Below are 24,674 nucleotides of genomic sequence, written 5' to 3'. Positions count from 1 at the left end.
AAATTTTAATAATATTAAATTTAATGGAGAAAAAATTAAATGAATATAAATAAAATTTATGAGGTTGAAGGAGAAAATGGCATATCGGATGCCTGTGCAGCTACCGTTGTATTCGAAAGCATATACTGCATGCATAGATAAATCGCCATCAATGGATTTCACGTGATCACAGAGATTAAGCTAATCGCACTCGTATTATTAATTCGTTTTTTTTTTATCAGTAAGACATAGTGATTAGTGGAGGCAGTTATATATGAAATAATAATATCTTATTACAAGAATCCAAAACGAGTTGGAAATTCTGACGTATCAGATTAATTTGTCAATTTTGTCAATTTTCTATGGAATTTATCTGCATGTGCTGTAATATTATCACTTGTATCTATCACTCTGACGTGTTATTTCCGTCTTGCATTTGTATTCTTCTCTATATATTCCAATAAACCAGTTCTGATTCATGATGATTTGGTACAGATTTTGCTACGTTTCTGGATATATGGCGGTGGTGATTCGGTGGTGAAGAGTGGCGGATTGGAGCAGTTGTTGATCGGAAAACTTATCAATGGATTCACTGAAGATTTTAGTTGGTACGTTTCTAGTCTTTACTTTTATATTTTTTAATTCATCTAACATCAATTGTTTAGAGAGATAATCTTTATTCATCATCATCATACTCACTAAATCTCACCAATAGCAAAGCTAAGATAGGGTCTGAGAACGGTAGATGTAGACAGCCTTACCTCTACCCCGTAGGAATAGAGAAGCTGCTTCCCGGCTCAATTGTAGTTTTGTATCAAGCCTTGGATCTAAGACACATAACACTCAAACAATCGGGACAGAGACTGATTGGTGCATGTACCCCCGTGTCTTTCAGCTATCAACGTCACCACATGATACATGCCGCTGTTACGTTATTTTCACGAAATTAGTAAAATAACATTAAAGTTGTACCATTTCACTTTTGCCCTCAAATGCCCACACGGAGATAATCTTATTATGGTTGTTAATGTGATTATGGATTCTGAAAGTTTGATGATATACATATATATACCTTTATATATATTGTTACAAACATTTGAAATTTCTGCAACTAAAGGAGTGTTTGGGAACTTGGGTTGATTATTTGAACTTATTTTATCTTAAGCTTAAAACAAGTAACCTAAAGCTGGTTATTAAGTGCTGACTGTTAAAATCATAGTAACCTGATTATTAGATGTAATTTATGTGTATGTGGAGTGTTGACCAAGTCATAGGTGACCGTTGAAGATCTTTACTTTAGTTTTTTTTTTTTTTTTCTTGAATGGCCAACAAAAACCTTTATTCATTAGTAAGCTGCTACACCAAATTTACATAATACACCAAAATATGATACACCAATGAAAAAACAAAAAAAAAAACTCAGCCCTGCTGACCTCTATTACATTAACCAAAAACGTCAAAAGTCTTCCATTTTTCCGGAGTTAATCCAGCCTCCTTTGATCGATTTTTGACCCATAAGTAGCTCATGGCCTTTATTTCCTCCAAAATGCTTGTTACTGTCGGATATATGCCATTGAAAATTAGCTTATTCCGTGCCATCCAAATGCTCCACACCGTAACGTGAACAATTGCATTAAAAGCCTTTTGCTTTAGTAGTTTGTTTAATTTCCGGTATTTAAGTAGTAGAAGTTCTGTGTTTTAATTGTTCACTTTCAATAAGTATAAAAAGCCTTGTAATATGTGATAGCAACCCTTGATTATTGTTCAATAAACACAGATTTTTTGATTGCCACTTATCTTGTCATTCTTCTTCTTATTTGATTCAAAACGGATACGAGATTCTAACATTTGGTATCAGAGCTCTGTTCTATCGTGTATGCCTAAATATCTTTGTTAACGATGTTAGTTGTAGCAACTACTTCCAATCCTCCAAAGATAATTAACCCATTCCCGTTTCAAGTCCCGATTCTCACCCCTACCAATTACAATACTTGGGCCATAAAAAGGGAAGCAATGATTGATGCCCACGGGTTGTGGATGCCATTGAGCCACCAACTGGTATCGTTGTAGACGAGAAAAAAGTAAACAGGCTCATTCTTTCATTTTTCACTCCAATCCGAAGAGATTTTTGTCGGAAAGTGAATGATGTGGCGTAGCGTAGTGCAAGGGCTAAATATGTAAATTGGTGTTCTATATAAACACCATTTCTTTGTAACCCTATTTTTCAGTACAATACAATCTCAATACAATTCAACCCCAATCACTGTGTTTCTTCTCTGTACTAGACAACATGGTATCAGAGCAGTGTTTCTGATCCGTGACCGCCTTGTTTGTCATCTACAATCAACAAAACCAAAACCAAAATCAAAACCAAACCAGAAAAACCTAAAAACCAAAATCAACTCCAAAAATCTGATCAAACTCCAAGAATCCAATCTATCTCCACCGCCGCCGCTGCAAGAAACCCTAAAATCCTATACTCAGCCGCCACCTCTCAAATCTGTTTCTTAATCCATCATCGCAAAAAAGATATATCTCTCTTCTTCTTCAGATACAGATCAAAACAGACCCGAAATTCCAATCTAAATCGGATTGTTTGTATCATAGATTCGATCTGAATTTTGGCTGTGAATCGTGATATTGAAACATGTTATTTGTTCTGTTCGTCGATTAAGGAAGAGAAAAGGAAGTATATTGTTGTGTTGCTTGAAAATTAACCGAAGGAAAGAGATTAGTGCAGGATCGTGTTGATTCAAAGAAGGAATTTGTAATTTTTGATAATATAAGTTGTAGGTTGTCATTACTAAATCAAAGAAGAAGAGGCAGCTGGTTTTAGAGAATCAGGGTTCTAGAAGAAGGCTGAATTTATTGAAGTTTTTTGGACCGGTTTTTAAGCTAGAGGATAATTTTAAGCTTGCGGATTTATCTAGCGGATTTACTAAGTTTGGGGTATCTCAAATCTTGAACGCGAGTTCAAGTTGCCGGCGTATTTGATAAATACGCCGGTAAGATAACTTCGCTACATAGTGTTGTTATTCCAAGTCTCTTTTGTGGCATATCTAACATTTCCCGCTGGTCTGCCGTCTTATCCGTAGTGACAGTTTATTTACAAAAAAAAAATGGAAATCAATCATGGAAAAACAGTTCTTGAATATTTGATTCTGGTGCCACTGACACCATGACATTTGAACCGTTGGACATACAGTAAATGTCCAATCCTCAAAAAACTCAAATCCATACCGCAAACAATGGAACGGTGCAAATAAAAGGATGGACTATTGAAATTTCACCAACTATGAAATTGTCAAATTGTCTCTATGTTCCATCATTATCACACAAACTGCTCTCCATTAGCCATATTACCAAAGAGCTGAATTGCACGGTACTAATGCACCCTACCTTTTGCCTTCTACAGGATATCAGGACGAGTGTGATTATTGGACGTGGTACTGAACGCCAAGGATTATACTATGTGGATGAAGTGGCTCAACAGGGTACTGTGATGTTGGCACATGGAACTGAAAACCGGGTAGCCTGGCTATGGCATAGACGTTTGGGACACCCATCCATTGCCTATTCACACCTTTTATTTCCAAAACTCTTCCCGTCCAATGGGTAAATAGACTGTGAAACCTGCTTTCGTGCTAAAAGCCATCGACAACCATTCAAACCTAGCAATACGAAAGTTGCTTCACCCTTTTCACTAATCCACTCTGATGTGTGGGGTCTTGCTCTTGTGATGGGGGGGGGGGGGGGGCAGGGTAGAGGTAAGAAATAATGAGAACTCTGAATGTACTACATCTTATAACTATGAGACAGCAGGGGAACACATAGAACCGACAACAACCGAACCTACAGAACATGTTGAACCAGATGTTGAACACGTTGAACAGGTTGAACTAGGGCTGTAAACGAGCCGAGTCGAGCCGAGCTAGACCCAGCTCGAGCTCGGCTCGAACTCGATTCGAGCTCGGCTCGAACTCGATTCGAGCTGGCTCGGCTCGAGCTCGAATTTCAAATCGAGTTGAGATTTGAGGCTCGAGCTCGGCTCGATTAGAATTCGAGCTAGCTCAGCTCGGCTCGATCTAGCTCGAACTAACAAAAAACCGCAAAATTTACTACTTTAAAAGCCCTTAAAATGAATTTCTTCATAGATTAAGGGCCATAATTGCCATTTAATTTAACCATATGGCTAAATATGCAAGTATAAATAGTTAATTCACTTTGTATATTGTCTTTACCTTCTTTTATAGGGGAAATACTCCCTTACTTTTTGTTTTTTAAGCGATGTGGGACAAAAGAATGAAGGATGTAAACTTTATCGAGCCAGCCCACGAGCTCACGAGCCGAGCCAGACCAAGCTCGAGCTCGGCTCGTTTACAAACCGAGCCGAGCCGAGCTGGCTTGTCAACAACCGAGCCAATTTCGAGCCGAGCTTTCTTCGAGCTTTTTTCGAGCGAGTTTCGAGCGAGCTGCGAGCCACGAGTTTTTTGAACACCCCTAGGTTGAACCAGTTGTTGAAGAGGTGGAACCAGTTATTGGAAATGTTGAACCAGGTGCAGCAGAGACAACTGGGAGGTATTCCCTCCCTCCAAGAGAAAAATAGAGGAGTTCCTCCTAAGAGATACTCTCTAGAAAAGGTGGCTCCAAGGTCTTGGTATCATGTGGCAAACATTGCCACTGGAAACTTGTCTAAGGAACACTGCCTTGTGCTCTGAACAAATGCCATCTACAACACAGGAAGCCTTGAAATCTGAAGAATGGAAAAAGGCCATGAAGACCGAAATGGAAGCACTCAAAAAGAATAACACATGGGAGAAGTGCATCCTTCCACCAGGAAAGAAACTTGCGGGATGTCGGTAGGTGTTTTCAGTCAAACACAGACCTGATGGCACGATTGAAAGATACAAAGCACGGTTGGTTGCAAAGGGTTATACTCAGACTTATGGAATCGACTACTCTGAAACCTTCTCCCCAGTAGCCAAAATCGATGCAATCAGAGTCCTTTTTTCTATAGCTGCCAATAAAGGTTGGCCTCTTCATCAATTTGATGTAAAAAATGCCTTCCTTCATGGAGAACTGAACGAGGAGGTCTATATGGACGCTCTGCCAGGATTCAATGAGGATTTCAAGGCTGGAGAAACATGTCGTTTGAAGAAATCTCTATATGGGCTTAAGCAGTCTCCTAGAGCTTGGTTTGGAAGGTTTAGCCTTGCTATGAAGAAATGTGGCTTCAAACAAAGCAACTCTGATCATACCCTATTTTTGAAACGTAGGGGCAGTCTTGTGACCTGCTTAATTATCTATGTTGATGACATGGTACTTACGGGAAACGATGAAGATGAAATGTCAACGTTAAGAGATAAACTTTTTTCGGAATTCGAGATGAAAGATCTGGGAAGATTGAAGTACTTTCTTGGAATTGAAGTTCTAAGATCTAAACAAGGGATTTTTATCTGTCAGAAGAAATATATCCTTGATCTGCTAGCCGAAACCGGAATGATTGAGTGCAGACCGGCGGACACCCCAATGGTGGTTAATCACGGCCTACACATGGAAGATGGAGCAGAACTAGCAGATAAGGAGAGATATCAATGAGTGGTGGGAAAACTGATATACCTCTCCCACACTCGTCCAGATATAGCTTATGCAGTAGGAGTGGTGAGTCAGTTTATGCACCAGCCCTAAGCGAGCCACATGGAAGCAGTATTAAGAATCATCAGGTATCTCAAGGGAACAACAGGTCATGGTATACTTTTTAAATCAAATGGGCACTTAGAAATCCAAGCTTATATAGACGCCTACTGGGCAGGAGATAAAGGAACGAGAACGTCAAACTCAGGATACTTCACCATGGTCGGAAGAAATCTAGTTACCTGGAGAAGTAAAAAAAATAAGGTAGTCGCCCTATCTAGTGCAGAAGCCGAATTCTGAGGGGTTGCACGTGGCCTAGCAGAGATTCTGTGGATTCGCAAGCTCCTAACTGAGATTGGCTTCCTTCCTACTACAGCAACCGAAATCATGTGCGACAATAAAGCTGCTATACAAATCTCAGAAAATCATGTCCAACATGATCAAACAAAACATGTGGAGGTAGATCGACACTTCATCAAGGAGAAATTGGAGGAAGGTATCATAGAACTCCCATATGTACAGTCAAAAGATCAACTCGTGGATATTCTCACAAAAGCTGTCAACGGGAACATCTTTAGTAGCTGCTTGAGTAAGTTAAGTATTGGTGATCCCACTACTCAACTTGAGGGGGAGTGTCGGAAAGTGAATGATGTGGCGTAGTGTAGGGGCTAAATATGTAACTTGGTGTTCTATATAAACACCCTTTCTTTGTAACCCTATTTTTCAGTACAATACAATCTCAATACAATTCAACCCCAATCACTGTGTTTGTTCTCTATACTAGACAACAATTTTGTCACAAGCTGTGAAGAAAAAAACGGCCAAGGATGTCTGGGATTCCCTGAAATGAAATTTCGATATGTAGGAGCATAGCGGGTCAATAAGGCACAATTACGCATCTTAATGAGTAAGTTTGAGGCATTGCAAATGAAGGATGGGGAGTCCATTGATGATTATGCATGAAACTATCTGGGATGATTGCAAAGCACTATAGTGTGGGAGCCATATTAGATAGATTAGATGATGAAGAGTTGGTTAGAAAGTTATTAGACATCGTACTAGGAAAGTTTATAAATTTTGTTGCATCAATAGAACAAAGCTCAGATGTAGAGGTGATGCCTTTTGAAGAAGTTATTGCCCATTTAAAAGCTCATGAGGATAAGCTTAAACTTCAGAAAGGAAACTCAATGACCAAGAATTTATTGTTGCTTACAAAGTCGGAAACAACATCAAACGAAACGGTAATAAATAAACCAACCACAGCGGGTGGTCGAGGCGGGAGTAGAATAGTGACAAACGTAGTAAAGGTGGCAACAGGGGTTGAGGATGGACATGTGGGAGAGGTCAGAGGTGGATGCCACCCCGGATCTCATTAGGAGGCAAGTGCTTCAAAGAGGCACTCACGAGACAAGAGCCATGTTAAATGCTACAAGTGCCAACAATACGGGCACTAAGCATCCGAATGCCAAGATAAAAAAAAAAAAAAAAAACCAAGACCAAAAAATTAATCTGACACAACAAAAAGACAATCCAACTCTTCTACTCAGCGTTTGTGATAATGAAGAGATGACCATGATCCTTCTAAATGAAAAAAAGGTATTGGTGTACTGTCGTGGGCTAATAAAAAAATATATTTATCTTAAATACCAATACTTAGTCCTGTAAACGAAATGAACGTTCATGAACTGTTCGTGAACTTGTTGGACGGCAAGTTCATTTATGTTCGTTTAGTTAATAAACGAACGAACACGGCAAAATATTTTAAATGAACGAACATGAACACACCTTGTGTATGTTCATTTATGTTCGTGAACGTTCGTTTATGTTCGTTTAAATTTTAGTAAATACATAAATAGTTATATTTATATAAATATTTGGTTTTCTAACTACTTATATAAATATAACTAATTAGTAATTGAGTTTTCTAGTTATAAAAGTTAAATTTTGTAATGTAACTGATCGTTTACTTAATATTTATATAAAAAGCTACTTAATTTAGTGTCTATGAACCCTAATTTAGATGTGTTTTCAGATGAGTTATAAGATATTAAAATTGTTTGTTTGTGTTTACTAATGTTAAATTGTGTTTGTTTATATTTGTTCAATAGCGTTCATTTGTGTTCGTTTATGTTTGTTCAGCCATGTTAATTTATGTTTATTCAAATATGTTCAGTTAAGTTTTTTTGTTTATGTTCGTTTGTGTTCGTTTATGTTCATTTAGGCTTAAAATGAACGAACATAAACGAACACGAACATGCCCGATTTCTTAATGAACGAACACGAACAAAAAAATGTGTTCGATTATATGTTCGTGTTCGTGTTCGGCTAAAGTTAAATGAACGAACATGAACATGCCTATGTTCGTGTTCATTCGGTTCATTTACAGGCCTATCAATACTAGTACGGGTAAGAAAGGTCATATCTGCAGGGAATTTGTGGTCAGTGTAGAAGAATTTAACTAAGAAATACTATTATCTAATCGAGGGTTTTGTTTGTAAGTTTTATAAAAAAACATTATTTGTCACGAAAAATGTTATAAGAATGAGAAGAAGTAACCCCCACCTGGAATTCCGATTGCTCGTTTAACACAAAAACATGTTTAGTGATTCAAAATACCACATAAACATGGTCTTCGAATTAATAACTTTCATTAATTATTAGGGACAGTTTTTAAATAAAATATAACAACCTAACAATCCGTTTGATTATATCTATTACCCATCAATTTACCAACCCGCTAATGATGCAAAGAAATAGTCAATATGCTTGATTAACCACAAACAATTCAAATATAATAGACGTTTCACAAAGATCAACAAAAGTAGTTAAAGTTACAAGTTAATAAGAATCAGAATCAAAGTAATTATGCAAATCATAGCAATCGATCATCCGGGGGAAACCGCCTCTGGGGAGCTCGAAATTCGTTTTGGACGGCTGGATTAGGGGTGCAAATGAGCCGAGCTACTCGCGAGCTACTCGAGCTCGGCTCGAAATAAAGCTCGAAGGAGCCAAGCTTAAATGAGCTTGAGCTCGAGCCCGAGCCTAAAAACAAGCTCGTTTAGTAAACGAGCCCGAGCTTCGCTTATCGAGCTCGAGCCGGCTCGCGAGCCTTAACGAGTTTTCTTTTTATATATTTTTATTGATATATTAAACATATATTTAAATAATAATATTTACCATTTATATAAATATAAAAAAATAACTAAATTATATGTATAACAATAATTATAATTAATAAAAATTAATTAATAAATACTAAAAGAGTCGACCCCGAGCCGAGCTCGAGCTTTAGAAATAAAGATCGAATCGAGCCGAGCTCGAGCTCGAGCTTTCATATGTTAATCGAGCTCGAGCCTGATACAAAATTAGGTTAGTATACCAAAAATTTCCCGTCAAGCATCTTCGCGCCACGCGATAATGACATGTTACTCCTTCACGTAGCATGAAGTAGTTTGATTTGACTTTCTTTGACTTTGACACTCTCGCGCCACACAACAGGTCCTTATGTCTCCTTCGCGTGGTGCGAAAAAGCATGCTTTCCAATACACTTGCTACGGCTTCCGTGTTAACCCGTCGATCCCGTTTTTCTACTTGGATGTTCTGTTTACCTTGTTTAGACCTCGTTAAACCTGAAAACCCCGACACAACATAAGTGGAGGTGAATAAAATTCACAACAATTTAGTGAATTTCTTAAAGACATGGGAGTGAAACTGATGCATGGATATGTACAAGTTTGAATTGAATATTATTTTTATTATTTTTTTAAATTTCAATTTCCTATTTAATTCTATAACGATAGCTTGTTCTAATAAGAAATCTCAAACTGATACTACAATTCTAAGTTGTTCTAAATCCAACTTTTAATTACTATTTATTCTCAGGGAGGATCACTATGGTTTCCGAGGACGATTTCGAATTCACACGAAGTATTATAGACATTTTCAACTTGGTGTTTGTCTTTCTCTTCTACTTGCTACTACTTTCATGTTATATTAGGAAAAACAACACCAACAGATCAAGAAAAAATGATTGGATAACTGTATCAGTTGCATCTTGTTGTGTTCTCACTTCGGTTTCATATCTTATTGCTGGTCTATGGGATGCGACTGCTAAAACTCCTAAACTGAATTGGTGGGCGTTCGTTGTTAGGCCACTAGTTTGGGCAACTTTGGCAGTTTCATTACTCATAGAAAGATTTACGCCAGTCAAGATTCTAGCTACCGTTTGGTGGGTTTTCGGTTTCTTGTCAATTTCTTTTGTCAACATCGAGAATTTGTCGAAATCATTGACCATCTTGAACTTGGTTTGGTTAGAATGGGCTGTTAGCTTCTTACTTCTCTTGTGTGCTTTAAGAAACTCAAAACGTTTCATCACTCGATACACACAAAGCCAGACGTTATCCGAGCCCTTATTGGTTAATGAAACACCGGATGCAAACACAAGCCAACTAAAAGAACCAAGTTTTCTAAGCAAATTGACGTTTTCTTGGGTGAACCCGTTGCTTGCGGTAGGTTATAGAAAGCCATTAGTTCTAGAAGACATTCCATGTTTAGCACCCATAGACCAAGCAGCCGTTGCCCACGAGAAGTTCACAAAAGCATGGGATTCACTTCAAACAGAAAAAACCTTAAACAGTGCTAACATGGTTCCTAAAGCACTAGCCAAAGTTTATTTCAAAGAGATGGTTTTGTCAGGATTATGCCTCCTTGTTAGGAATATAATGGTGGTTGTTAGCCCGTTACTACTCTACGCTTTCGTCGACTACGCCAACCTTGAAGTTAAAGATTTACATCATGGATTATTGTTAGTAGGGTGTTTGATTATAGTCAAGGTAGTGGAGTCATTGACTAACAGACAGTTTTACTTTATGGCAAGAAGAACTGGTATGCGAATGAGGTCAGCTTTAATGGTGAAAGTATACGAGAAACAACTTAAGCTTTCTAATTTAGGAAAGACACGACATTCTACGGGGGAAGTAGTGAATTACATAGCGATTGACGCTTACCGAATGGGTGAATTTCCTATGTGGTTTCATTTGGGGTGGTCTTGTTCTCTTCAACTATTTCTATCAATTGCGGTCTTGTTTTCCGTAGTAGGATTAGGTGTTCTTCCAGGTTTAGTCCCTCTAATAGTTTGCGCGCTTCTTAATTTTCCATTTGCAAAAGCTATGCAAAAAAGTCAGTTAAATTTCATGGTGGCTCAGGACAAAAGACTAAGATCCACTTCTGAGATTTTAAACAACATGAAGGTGATCAAATTACAATCTTGGGAAGAAAAGTTCAAGAAAATTGTTGAATCTTTTAGAGAGACCGAAGTCCATTGGCTACGTGAAACTCAACTCAAACGGGCTTATGGCACGGTTTTGTATTGGATGTCACCGACACTCGTTTCTTCGGTTGTTTTTTTCGGATGTGTGTTACTGAAAAGTGCTCCTTTGGATGCTGCCACTATTTTTACAATATTAGCGGCATTAAGAACCATGTCTGAACCCGTAAGGTTCTTACCTGAAGCGCTTTCGGCATTAATCCAAGTCAAAGTATCCTTTGACCGGATCAATTCTTTCTTGGTTGATGACGAACTTAAAGATACAAGGATGGAGAGAAACCACGAACCGGAAAACTCACATGCTTGTATCAAAATACAGGATGGGGATTTTAGTTGGGATCCCGAATCACCCGTTCCAACTCTTCGAAACATAAATCTTGAAGTAACCTATGGACAGAAAGTTGCGATTTGCGGGTCAGTTGGAGCTGGAAAATCATCTATGCTATATTCTATTCTTGGAGAAATATCCAAAACTTCTGGAACAGTAAGTGCACAAATTCATTGATTGTATGTGATAAAGTTATTTATATTGAATACATGCAAGTTTTTGTACCTTATAGGGGTGTTCATCGAATTGAATATCGAATTTTCGAATTATTCGAATCGAATTATTCGAATAATTTTTATTTTCCCTTAAAATTCGTATTCGATTCGAATTCGATTAAAATCTACCAAATTCGATTCGAATTCGTATTCGAATAAAAAAACCCAATTCGTGTTCGATTCGTATTCGATTATAAATTCGAATTCGAATCGAATTCGAATAAATTCGATTTGATTTAGATTCTTTAAAACATGTAAAAAAAACTATCAAAATGAAACATACATTTTAAAGCAACCATAAAAACAGTTCCAAATAAAGTATCACTAATCTAAAATTCAAAACGAGAAGTCGAGAATAACCACTCCATATTACAAGTTAATATTTTTAGGGTTAGAAATCTATTGATAGATTTGTTACTTAGGTTTTAGTTATGGGCCATGTAGTTGGTTTGGTAAAGGGTAATTTTAATACTTGGAATAAATTTTGAAAATAATTTGTAGCATAGCCTAATAAAAGTTATATATGTATTGTATATAAAAATAATAAATAAAAAGGTATAATTTTTATTCGAATTTTGAATCGAATCGAATTTGAAATTGTAAATTCGTATTCGATTTACTTGACTCGAATTGAATCGAATTCGAATTCTTATAATCGAAACGAATTCTTGATAATCAAATCGAATTTAAACGAATTCCGAATTTTTCGAATTCGAAACGAATTCTGAACACCCCTAGTACGGACTAATTGTAATCTTGTTTTTTTTCAGGTGGGTGTTTCTGGATCGATCGCTTATGTTAGCCAAACATCTTGGATTCAAAGTGGGACAATTCAAGATAACATATTGTATGGGAAGCCAATGGACAGAACTAAATATGAAAAGGCTATTAAGGCGTGTGCTTTAGATAAAGATATTGAAGCTTTTACTCATGGAGATTTAACAGAAATTGGTCAAAGAGGGCTTAACATGAGTGGGGGCCAAAAGCAAAGGATTCAACTTGCACGTGCAGTATACAATGATGCCGATATCTATCTTCTTGATGACCCTTTTAGTGCCGTAGATGCACATACAGCCGCGACTCTCTTTAACGTAAGATTTTAACTTCTTGAAATGCTTTTTCGGGTTTTTGGATTTATGGATTACTTGAACACTCATTTAAATTGTGAATCTTGTGGTTCAGGATTGTGTTATGAACTGTCTTGAGGGCAAAACAGTCATTCTTGTCACTCATCAAGTGGAGTTTCTCTCGTCGGTTGACAATATTCTGGTAAATATAATTAGAACTTATGAATGTGTTTTATCTCAAACATAATGGGGTCAAACTGGTTCCCCAAACTCTACTTTTAACACATATAGCCTCCTAAATTGTTTTATATAAACATTAGAGTAAAATTCATGGACCCAACTTTTCAAAATTACACTCTTAGTTCCTGTGGTTTGACAAGTTGTTACTCGGATAGTCCCTAAAGCGGATGAAGGTTACTCGGATAGTCCCTGTGGTTTGACAAGTTGTTACTCGGATAGACCCTGTGGTTTGAAAAGTTGTTACTCGGATAGTCCTTGTCATTTCACACCCACTTAACCAGAAAAACTAACCTCCGTCCGCTTTGGGGACTATCCGAGTAACAACTTGGCAAACCACGGGGACTAAGAGTGTAATTTTGAAAAGTTGGAGACTAAAGGTGAAATTTCACCAAACTACAGGGACTATCCGTGCATTTTACTTAGGGGTGTAAACAAGCCCAGAGGCTCGAGAGCTACTTGTGATCGGCTCGGTTAAAAGCTCAAACGAGTCGAGCCTTAACGAGCCCCGAGCTCGAGCCTGAAATAGAGCTCGTTTAGTTATCGAGCCCGAGCTCGAGCCTGAAATACAAAGCTCGTTTAGGCTCGCGAGCCCAAACGAGCCTAAACAAAATTTTAGTTATATATATATATATATAATATAATAATGATGATAACATTGGTGAGCCGAGCTCGAGCCGAGCTTTGGCTCACTTAATCGCTGTCGAAACGAGGTCGAGCCGAGCTTTTAGCTCATTTGAGGTTGTTCTTAAAATATCTCGAGCCGAGTTGAGCCGAGCTCGAGCTTTGGGTTTTACTCGCGAGCCGAGCTCGAGCTCAGAGAAGTAGGCTCGAACCGAGCCGAGCTCGAGCTCGAGCTTCATAAAAACATAACGAACCGAGCTCGGGCCTAGTCAGGCTCGGGCTCGGCTCGGCTCGTTAACACCCCTAATTTTACTCTAAACATTAAGATTATGATTTTTACAATATCGTTTTTGTAATCAAATTGGTGCGTTCATTGTTAAGAAGGTGTTAGCGGGTCAACAACCTACACATGTTTTGACTCGTTACCCAACCAATTTGACCCAGTTTATATATGGGTTTTTAATCATGTTTTGTGATCATATTTTATTTTATTTATTTTTTGTTTCAAGGTTATGCAAGATGGACAAATCAAACAATCAGGAAACTACGAAAAAATCTTGACGGCAGGGACGGCATTTGAAGAGCTTGTGAATGCTCATAAAGAGGCAATCACAGGTTTAAACTCTTCACCTTCTGAAAACAAAACAATAAACATGCATCAAAATTTTGAAGAAGTTAACAATAATAACTACCTCAAAAAACAAATAAGTGAGGGGCAGTTAATAAAGGGCCCACCAGGAGTGCAGTTGACTGAAGAAGAAGAAAAAGAGATAGGGAATGTTGGATGGAAACCTTTCTTAGATTATGTTGTCATCTCAGAAGGATCATGGTTTTTATTTTTATCGGTTTTTACGGTAACTAGTTTTGTTGCTCTTCAAGCAGCAGCAAGTTATTGGCTAGCATATGGTATTCAGATCCCTAAAGTCACCACCATCATGTTGATTTGTGTTTATACTTTGCTTTCATCTGTTAGCACAGTTTTTGTGTTTTTACGATCGTTTTTTGCCGCACTTTTGGGATTAAAGGCCTCCAAATTGTTCTTCGATAAATTCACCGACTCGATTTTCAGTGCTCCCATGGTCTTCTTTGACTCGACTCCAGTTGGGCGAATTCTAACCAGGGTAAGAATTGTTTGGAAGCTGTCTTCTGAATTCTGATTATAGTAACCAACTTTTTTAGGCCAGAAAATTCAAATACTAGATTATAAATTTAGGAGTAAATTACGTTTTTGGCCCCTGTGGTTATATCACTTTTACTATATTAGTCCAAAATAAGAATTTTTAATATATCTGCCTAGGGATGAGCAAATACCGATCCCGTCCCGATACCGATAATCCCGATCCCGAAATTTCATGAATACTTGATACCGATACCGATACCGAAACATGTAGGTTCGCAGTGGCGGATTCAGGATTTTTTTCACCGGGTTCCTTTTGGTAGATTTTCACTAATTCTCACTATTTTTTTTAAATCATATAAAATTTCCACTATTTTTTTTTTCATTTTTTTCCAAACCGAAGGGGTTCCCGGAACCCCCAAAACACCCCTGGATCCGCCACTGTAGGTTCGGTATGGTATCGGTATTTTGAGGGTAAAAGTCGGTATTTTACCGATACCGAAAAAACCAAAATGTGGATACCGTTTCCGATACCGAAACATGTCGGGATCGGGATTATCGGTATCGGGATGGGGATGGGATCGGTATTTTATACCATCTGCCCCTATGGTTTCTATAACTAACCATTTTGGCCCCTAAATCTAGATATCATGGGGGCCAAAGTGGTTAGTTATAGAGACCATGGGGGCTAAAATGGTTAGACTTAGAGGCCAAAATGGTTAGTTATAGAGACCATGGGGGCAGATATGTTAAAAATTCTTATTTTTGGCTAATACAGTAAAACTGATATAACCACAGGGGCTAAAAATGTAAGTTACTCTTAATTTAGCCCAAAAAAGAAAATAGGGTGTTGTATACATAACATATTTGGTTGCTGATAACTTAATATTTCCTGCAGGCCTCATCTGATCTTAGTGTAATCGATTTTGACATACCGTTTTCTTTCGCCTATGTGGCTGCTTCCGGTATTGAATTACTTGCTATGATTTGCATTATGGCCTCGGTGACATGGCAAGTTCTCATTGTAGCCATCTTCGGTCTAGTGGCCACCAAATATGCGCAGGTAAATCTTGGCTATCCTTAATCCTTTCACAGATCATGTTGTTTTTCTATTTCTTTATTCAGTGAAACAGCTGTTATATAAGTCACTCATGGGCGGAACCACTATATTGTGAGCTGGAGCACGGGCTACGGCTGAAGTCCGTATGCTTAGTGTATTTTTTTTTATTTTTTTTTATTTTTTTTTTCGGTTTTATACAAAGGATACCCCTAAAATAATACAAGGATATCCCTAACCAACCCAAATTTATAAAATAAGGGAGCCCGATTGAAACAATGACCCAATTGATTAGATAAGCCCAGCTGATCAGATTTGCCCAAAAAAATCACAAAATACGTATGGCGACATTCTTTCTGATCGTCGCTCAGGATCTGGAAGAAAACCAAACGTCGTTGGTCATCCTTTACGCACTGGTCTCCTCTTTTGCTGCTGCCAATAACACTGGTTCGATAAAAAAATCAACTATCATTAGCGGCGACATGTTTGTCGGTAATGAGGCCGTCGCTAATGAACAAAATGTCGTCGTTAATACGCATGTCGCGCTATTGGTTATGACGGTGAGTTTGCCTGAACGTTCGCCGGAGATGGATTTCCATATTATACTTTATTTAATGCCGCCGCTATCGTTTTTTTAATATTGTATGATTGCACGTTAAAAAAAAATTGGGATACCCCTGATTTAATGGGCTAGTTCCGCCACTGATAGTCACTAGTTCACTTTATTTACTATGGAAGGTATAAATATGGCAATTTTAGTGTTTTGAAAAGATAGATAAGATATTATGAAATCTAGAAGTGTATACATGAAACTAACTCAAAGTCAGAGTAAAAGACATTGTGAAAACTATATCTTTTTTTTGTGAACTGCAGGGATATTATCAACCAAATGCAAGGGAACTAATGAGAATCAACGGAACAACAAAAGCACCTGTGATGAATTTTGCATCTGAAACGTCGCTCGGAGTAGCAACAATACGGGCCTTTAAAATGCAAGATAGATTTTTTAAAGAATACCTCAAGTTGGTGGATACAGACGCGACGACTTTCTTTTTCTCAAATGCTTCATTGGAATGGTTGGTTTTGAGAACCGAAGCGTTTTCGAATCTCACCTTGTTCACAGCTAGTTTTCTTCTGGTGTTTATTCCAAATGGTTTTGTGCCTCCAGGTATGTTAGTCATATCTTGAGGTGAAATGAGGGTTGGTTGGGTACTCGGGTAACAAGTCAAAATGGGTACTTTTACATGTTGAAATGGGTTGGGTCGACCCGAAACACTTTTGTCTAATCTTTCTAAGTTTGTTGAATATGATCACGAAAACTAAACTCGGTAATAATCGACTTTTTCAATCTGCTTATGTGGCACTTGATGAGGTGGCTTATAACTAAATCACAAAGCTAGTTCACTTCAAAGAAGGATAATATTAATAACCAGTTTCAATAAAAAAAAAAGAATGGGATATTATTGGATATAATTATGACAAATTGATGCGGGCCCAAGTGTGGAGGAGCGGACCATTTTGTATTTGGAGGCCCAAGATCGCGTAACAAAAGGGGTTTCACTAAAATGGCCCTAACTGGGGCTACGGGGGTCCGTTTTGGGCGTGTGACCAGGCGAAACGAACGTGAGAACGAGCTCCATCTTGCTGCAAACGCCTACGGCGGTTTGGGTCATCGTCCGGGCCAAAAAACGTTTATTTCTATTAGTTATTTGCATTTTTATGTTTTTTGAGGTATTTTGGGCATTTTGTTTTTGGGCTTGTGTTTGGCCCGTTATCTTTTTTAGGCCCATTTCGAATTTCTGTTCTTATTTATATGTCCCTTTAGTAATTGAAACGATCAGAATTGAATTTTGACATAATCAGTTTTTCACTTCAAATTCCGTGCCTTTTGGGTGGAATCTTGGGGGTTGGGGAAGAACACACGGGTATTCTTTGAATCAACGTGTTTGATCTTCGTTTTCGTATCACGCGCTACATCACAAATGGACCACCAATCTAAGCATGTTGCTATCTATGACATAAACCCTTAATAAACACTTCGGGTGACTTGCGGCCCATCTCCTTTTTAGCTATTTTTATTCTTCTAAACAACTCGATAAATAAATGGGTCAAAATTTCAACTTTCCACTATGGTTCATGTATGTTAAAAAAGGGCAAACTCAGTGCACGAGGCTCCCGCATGCATGGGTCCGGGAGGTGTCAGGACAACTTTTTATATGTGTTCATAGACAACATATATTAACTCCATATATATTCAATCTTTGTACAGGGATGGTTGGCCTCTCTCTTTCTTATGCATTGAATTTGACCGGCACCCAAGTGTTTTTGACTAGATGGTATTGCAGCTTAGCCAATTACATCATTTCAGTAGAACGGGTTAAACAATTCATGGACATTCCGACTGAGCCGCCTGCAGTTGTGGTGAATAATAGACCACCATCATCTTGGCCTTCCAAGGGAAGGATTAATTTCAAGGATCTAAAGGTGAATTCGTACTTCTTTCCAGATTTTTTTTAGATTAAACTGTCATTTTGGTCCCTGTGGTTTGGTCACTTTTGCCACTTTAGTCCAAAACTCAAACTTTTTGCATCTGGGTCCCTGTGGTTTCAGTTTTATTGCCATTTTGGTCCAAAATAAAAACAGGTCATATTTGTCTTATAAAATCCTGCAATTTTGTCATTTTCCTCAGGGGCAAATCAGGTCATATTTGTCTTATAAAATATGGTATTTATTTATAAAAAAGAAATGATCATTTTGCACCTACGGAAAATAACAAAATAGAAGGATTTTATAAGACAAATATGACCTGATTTCATTTTTGGACTAAAATGGCAATAAAACTGAAACCACAGGGACCCAGATGCAAAAAGTTTGAGTTTTGGACTAAAGTGGCAAAAGTAACCAAACCACAGGAACCAAAATGGCAGTTTACTCTTTTTTTTAATAAAAGAATGTGTCAAGATACATGATTCAAAAGGCAACTTTTAGGCTTGGTCAGGTTGACATAAAACAGTTATAAGTGTCTACATTATATATACAATTATAAGCAAGAAAATTCTTACAGTATTTTTACGTTTTTACATGCTTATAAATGTAATTATCTTGAACAAACCGCGTAAAAATTGATATAATTTTATACTTTTCTAAAAGCGTGTAGAAATGAGATATTTGTTCGGTAAAGATCTTAATGTTTATGAATTTATGGGGCTTGTGATTTCAGTTAAGATACCGTCCAAACGCACCGCTAGTTCTTAAAGGGATCACTTGTACATTCAAGGAAGGGACTAGAGTAGGCATTGTTGGAAGAACAGGAAGCGGGAAAACGACATTAATAACAGCTTTATTTCGTTTGGTCGAACCCGATAGTGGAAGAATTCTTATAGATGGGTTAGACATTTGCTCTATTGGGCTTAAAGATCTTAGAATGAATCTAAGTGTCATCCCACAAGAACCCACCCTATTTAGGGGTAGTATTCGAACAAACATGGACCCGCTTGGACTTCATTCTGATGATGAGATATGGAAGGTAACCAAACCAAAACATCTACACTCATATTCATATGGATTTTCTGCATAAAATACCAATGAACTTTTACTTTTGTGCCATTTGTGATCATTGTTCTTTTTTGCATACATTTTGAGTCGCCGTTTAGATCATACCCAAATGATACAAAAAAGTTACATCAAGCTAGTATAATGACCCAAACGGGATAGAAGGTCATCAGTTAATGACTTAAATGTACAAAAAAAAGTGCGTTTACAACGGGACCAAAAAGAATATTTTGCATAAAATACCAATGTAGTTTTACTTTTACTTTTACTTTTGTGTCTGCTTTAATCATCGTAAATTTTCGATATAAAGAGTCATTTAAAGATGTGTAACGTTTTGTTTAGGTCATTCTAAGGTATTATAATGGTGACCCCAAACAGAACGCAACAAAGAGTCACATTTTGATGACTCAAAAATGTGCAATGACTAAACAAGACCAATATATATTTTGATTGAAATACCATAGATACTATCATTATTGTTCTATTTGAATCGTTGCACTTTCTTATACATTTGAGTCATTAAACATGGTTTGTGTGCTGTTTGAGTCAAAAGATTTAGGGGTTGTTTGTTTACCTCTTAACGGGGCTCTTACTGGTTCAGCACTTAATGGTTCAGACATTTGCCTCTGAATGGTTAAGAATTATACTGAGTCTGAATGGTTAAGACCTCTAATCTGAATTGGCCAAACATTTGCATCTGAACGGTTAAGCATTATACTGGCTCTTAATGGTTCAGACCTCTTACTGGTTTAGCACTTAATTGTTCAGACCTCTTATTGGTTTAACACTTAACCATTCAGAAGTTGTCAAACAGCCCCTTAGAATGTTAACCCAAACAGAACAAAAACTTTTACGAGAAGCCTACATAATGACCCAAACGGGACAAAAATCTTTTCATACATCTATACCCAGATCTACTCATAAATCTATACCCAAAGAAAGTACAATTATTTAAGCAGAACAAAAGTGAAAATACAATGGTAGTTTACGCAAAAAAAAAAAAAAAAAAATCTATTCAAGAACAATACAACCTTTATGCAATAATATATGATAGTTCATATGAATTTGCAGGCATTAGAGAAGTGTCAACTTAAAACTACCATTAGAAGTCTTCCAAATTTGCTAGATTCTTCAGGTAAATTAGCTTCATGGAATATCATACTATGAGGTGTTTGTATTTGCATTCTTTTTTATTATTATTATTATTATTATTATTATTATTATTATTATTATTATTATTATTATTATTATTATTATTCTTGTGACTTGAATTGTAAAATTCAGTTTTATTAACTTTACTTGTTTACCCCTCTTTTTTTATCCACATTTTCTTCATTATTTCTTAAAATGTAAACCAACAATGTCTATTATGGTCATTTTGTCTATTAGTTCTATAAATAATCAGAATTTGTCAATCATATCCAAACACTAGCTTTGGTAACATGTTCTATCAGAGTCAATTATTTGACTGTAATTATTCATTTTCAGATAATCAGTTTCAAAACGGATATCGAAACACAATACAAGACTCTTAACCGTCATATTTTTTTCGAATTTTACAGTGAGTGATGAAGGAGAGAATTGGAGTGCTGGACAAAGACAGTTATTCTGTCTAGGAAGAGTATTACTTAGGAGAAACAAAATCCTAGTACTCGATGAAGCCACCGCATCCATTGATTCAGCAACGGATGTTATTCTACAAAGAATCATAAGAGAAGAGTTCTCGAGTTGCACTGTCATAACTGTGGCCCATAGAGTCCCAACCGTTATCGACAGTGACAAGGTCATGGTTCTGTCTTTTGGTACGTCACATCTCCCACATGGTCGGAAAAAATGATTTCATGCATTCCGTGTTGCTAAATGGGCGGGCTAGGCGGTTTGGGTAACTGGGATCTAAACGGGTTTGGGTAGTTGAAGCGGTTTTTTTTTTTTTTTGTATGGGTCAAAACAGACCGGGTCAAGTTGGGTTGATGCACTTACTACTGGGATAGTGATGTAGCGCGTGATACGGAAACGAAGATCAAACACGTTGATTCAAAGAATACCCGTGTGTTCTTCCCCAACCCCCAAGATTCCACCCAAAAGGCACGGAATTTGAAGTGAAAAAACTGATTGTAACAAAATTCAAGTCTGAACTTTTCATTAGCTTTAGCAACATATAAATAGAGACCAAAATTCGAAAATGGGCCTAAAACACACTTGGGCCAAAAACTAGAACAAAATAAAAGTCCAAAAAACCCACTAAAAAACACAAAACATAAAATAACTCATGGAAATAAGCGTTTTTTGGCCCGGACGATGACCCAAACCGCCGTAGGCTGTTTGCAGCAAGATGGAGCTCGTTCTCACATTCGTTTCGCCTGGTCGCACGCCCAAAACGGATCCCCGTAGCCCAAGTTAGAGCCATTTTAGTGAAGTCCCTTTTGTTACACGATTTTGGGCCTTCAAGTACAAAATAGCCTGCTCCTCCACACTTGGGCCCGCATCAGATAGCCTCATCCTTTACATAATGTGTTAATAGTTACAGAATTTGAATGACTATCAACATGTTCTCCTTTCCTTTCAGCTAAGTTTTGTTATACTTAACCTGAAGATATAGTCCAAATCGTCTCATTCATAAGTAACTGGGTCACATTTGTCGATTAAAATAAAATAAAAGTTGTTTATTTGTAGGGAAAATGATGGAGTATGATGAGCCTTCAAAGCTTATGGAAACTGATTCATTCTTCTCCAAGCTTGTAGCTGAATACTGGTCCAGTTGTACAAGGAACTCTGCTCAAACATTTGATGACTTTCAGTGATTAAATAATCTTTGTCGCGAGCTCAAATACATGCGCATAATACTATTTGAGCTCGACCTTGAAACTTTAGTTAATTTCAGGGTCATGCGCGTTGATCTTTTAGCAGTGAGTATTGTGTTATATGGCCTAATAAACTCCCTCTTTTAGCATCCTAGTTTTGTACCATGCTATGCTACACCCGAGTTTTAATAGCGAGTCTTGTTACACCTTTTTATATATTCATCACTTTGCAATGTCATTTCTTGCGATATGTATAGGATTTTGGTCAAATATTCTCTATTATTCCCTCCATCAATCACGTATCTAGTTTCCTATGTTTGGCCATTTTCCTTGTTTAGCATATTGCATGAGATTGTCTTTTTTCCTATATATATGGTTCTTTTTTCTCTTTCGTTGTAACACAGAAACATCAATAAAACCCTTTTGATATCATCAATTTCTTGATGGTATCAGAGCAGGCTATTTTCTAAACCCTTAAATCCACTCTCGTTCTGGTCGGAATGGCCGGAAACGATAGCACCAACAAAGAAAAAACGGGCACCGGTGGATCAATCGATTACGGTTCACCGTATTACCTTCATCCATCCGATTACCCGAAACAACTACACGTGAACGAAGAGCTTACCGATAACAACTATGGAGATTGGGTGCAAGAAATGACGAACTTTCTTCTTGCCAAGAACAAGATCCAATTCGTCGATGGGACTTTGAAGAAACCGGAAAAGGACTCCTCAGAATATGCACCGTGGATGCGATGCGACGCGATGATAAAGGGTTGGCTCACAACCGCCATGGAGAAAAACATACGTGCTAGCGTGAAATATGCCGGCACGTCGCTTGAAATCTGGTCGGACCTTCTTGAAAGGTTTGGCAAAGATAGTGCCCCGAGGGCATACGAACTCAGACCTCAGATTGCAGAAACACGACAAGACGGAACTTCGGTGTCCGTATACTACACCAAGCTTCGGTCTTTATGGGATGAATCTCAATCTATAAAACCCATTCCTGTTTGTTCTTGTACAGGTTGTTCTTGTGGACTTAGCAAAAAGATGGAGTACCAAGAGAAGGAAAGGCTCTATGAATTTCTCATGGGGCTAGATACCGACTTTGCTGTAATCAGAACTCAAATACTAGCCACAAAGCCGATCCCCACGCTGGGAACCGCATACCACATGGTAGCGGAAGATGAGAGACAGAGAACCATCTCCACCTGGAAGAAACACTTCAAAGCTTTTTTTAAAGGCAATAAAGGGCCGATGCAAGCCAAAGAAAAAGGGACTGTGATTGACAAAAGAGAGAACAAGGAAGGAGATCACTGCACTCACTGTGGAACAGACGGTCACAAGAAGGAAGGATGTTTCAAGCTCGTCGGGTATCTGGATTGGTGGCCCGGAAAAACCAAGGGTGAAAAATCAAGACCGAAGGCGGCATGCGCTGAAACCGGCTCTAGTCCAATACCAGGGCTCACGGATGAACAATATAGAATGTTTGTTGAACATTTTGGAGGGACGAACATCAAAGAAACAGCCCCAAAGGCAAACATGGCAGGTAGAAAAATAGAAAATGAAGAATGGGTTGTCGATTCAGGTTGTACCGAACATATTACTCACCTTATTGATCACCTTGAAAATATAAAGAAAACCACTTTTGAACCCCCCGTCATTATACCAAATGGTGAGACCGTTCCCGTTAAGGGTTAAGGGAAGAGGTGATCACAATCTACCGGGGGGGATTAAAATAAACAACGTTCTTTACGTGCCAAATTTTAACTACAATCTCCTTTCGGTTAGCCAATTGAGTAAAGAACTTCAATGTGCCGTAACTTTCTTTCCTGATTTCTTTGTCATGCAGGGGTTACGAACGAGGGACTTGATTGGTGCGGGTAGATGCATAGAAGGGTTGTACCGAATGGGAATGATTGACACTAACCGAAGGGCAATGATGACAAAGGCAGAAACGTGGCATAACCGTCTGGGTCATGCCTCAAAAGGGAAATTTTCTAAAGTCGAATTTCTTAAGAGTACTTCTTTTAATTTTGATAATGATGTTTGCGATTCTTGTGTAAAGGCAAAATACTGCAGAACACCTTTTCCCACTAGTTTTATTAAGACAAGTCATTGTTTTGAATTAATTCATTGTGACATATGGGGTAGATATCGTGTGCCGTCTTTTAATCGGGCAAACTATTTCCTCACCATAGTGGATGACTTCAGTAGATTTGTATGGGTGTTCCTCGTCAAGCACAAGAGTGACGCCAGCACGTGTCTTGTCAACTTTCACAAGTTGGTAGAAGTTCAATTCGGAAAGGCAATCAAGAGAATTCGATGCGACAATGGTGGTGAGTTCACGTCTAATTCTATGATTGATTTCTACCACAAACGGGGGATCCTACTAGAAACCACATGCCCTCATACACCCCAACAAAATGGGGTGGTCGAGAGGAAACATAGGCATCTCCTTGAAATGGCCCGAACCCTCAGGTTTGAGGCCAATCTTCCTAAACAATTTTGGGGAGAATGCATCCTAACCGCAGCCTATATAATCAACCGCCTCCCCTCTAAGGTAATAAAAAATAAAACTCCTTATGAATATGTTTTCAATGAGAAACCCGAGTATGACGACATGAGAGTTTTTGGTTGTCTCACCTATTTCAAAAACAATGACACAAAAGGAGACAAATTTGAAGAAAGGGGGAGTCCAGGAGTTTTTTTTGGGATATCCACCGGGAACAAAAGGG

The 24,674-nt window shown here is 37.9% G+C and overlaps 1 protein-coding gene across 3 annotated transcripts; it reads left to right on the top strand.

Moving 5' to 3' along the window:
* Nucleotides 1-246: 246 nt before the first annotated feature.
* LOC110935527 (ABC transporter C family member 8) lies at nt 247-23,974 on the top strand. Of its 3 annotated transcripts, none has more exons than XM_035989669.1 (13): nt 247-358; nt 475-587; nt 9,496-11,423; nt 12,253-12,573; nt 12,665-12,751; nt 13,920-14,531; nt 15,426-15,590; nt 16,458-16,752; nt 17,854-18,068; nt 18,805-19,110; nt 20,208-20,271; nt 20,699-20,938; nt 21,810-22,175. In XM_035989669.1, exons 2-13 carry the CDS (start codon nt 563-565, stop codon nt 21,935-21,937), a joined length of 4,386 nt encoding a protein of 1,461 aa, XP_035845562.1. In that variant the 5' UTR covers nt 247-358; nt 475-562; the 3' UTR covers nt 21,938-22,175. The 3 variants fall into 3 exon arrangements, with proteins under 3 accessions (XP_035845562.1, XP_022033598.1, XP_035845563.1); XM_035989670.1 differs by lacking the exon at nt 247-358 and adding an exon at nt 3,395-3,594 and having other exon boundaries at nt 418-587; XM_022177906.2 differs by lacking the exons at nt 247-358; nt 21,810-22,175 and adding an exon at nt 23,789-23,974 and having other exon boundaries at nt 417-587.
* The last annotated feature ends 700 nt before the right edge of the window (nt 23,975-24,674 follow it).

This window comes from Helianthus annuus, chromosome 4 (genome assembly GCF_002127325.2).
Source record: "Helianthus annuus cultivar XRQ/B chromosome 4, HanXRQr2.0-SUNRISE, whole genome shotgun sequence".
Lineage (NCBI taxonomy): Eukaryota > Viridiplantae > Streptophyta > Magnoliopsida > Asterales > Asteraceae > Helianthus > Helianthus annuus.
Note: the sequence above shows the minus strand (reverse complement) of the source record. Positions and strands in the feature narration are given on the sequence as shown.

What these genes read in the sequence shown, in the direction of transcription:
- LOC110935527 (XM_035989669.1), top strand. Translation starts at nt 563, where the DNA reads ATGGATTCACTGAAGATTTTAGTTG. An exon ending in TATCCAAAACTTCTGGAACA is followed by an intron (nt 11,424 to 12,252) that starts GTAAGTGCACAA and finishes GTTTTTTTTCAG; the next exon opens with GTGGGTGTTTCTGGATCGAT. An exon ending in AAATTTGCTAGATTCTTCAG is followed by an intron (nt 20,272 to 20,698) that starts GTAAATTAGCTT and finishes CGAATTTTACAG; the next exon opens with TGAGTGATGAAGGAGAGAAT.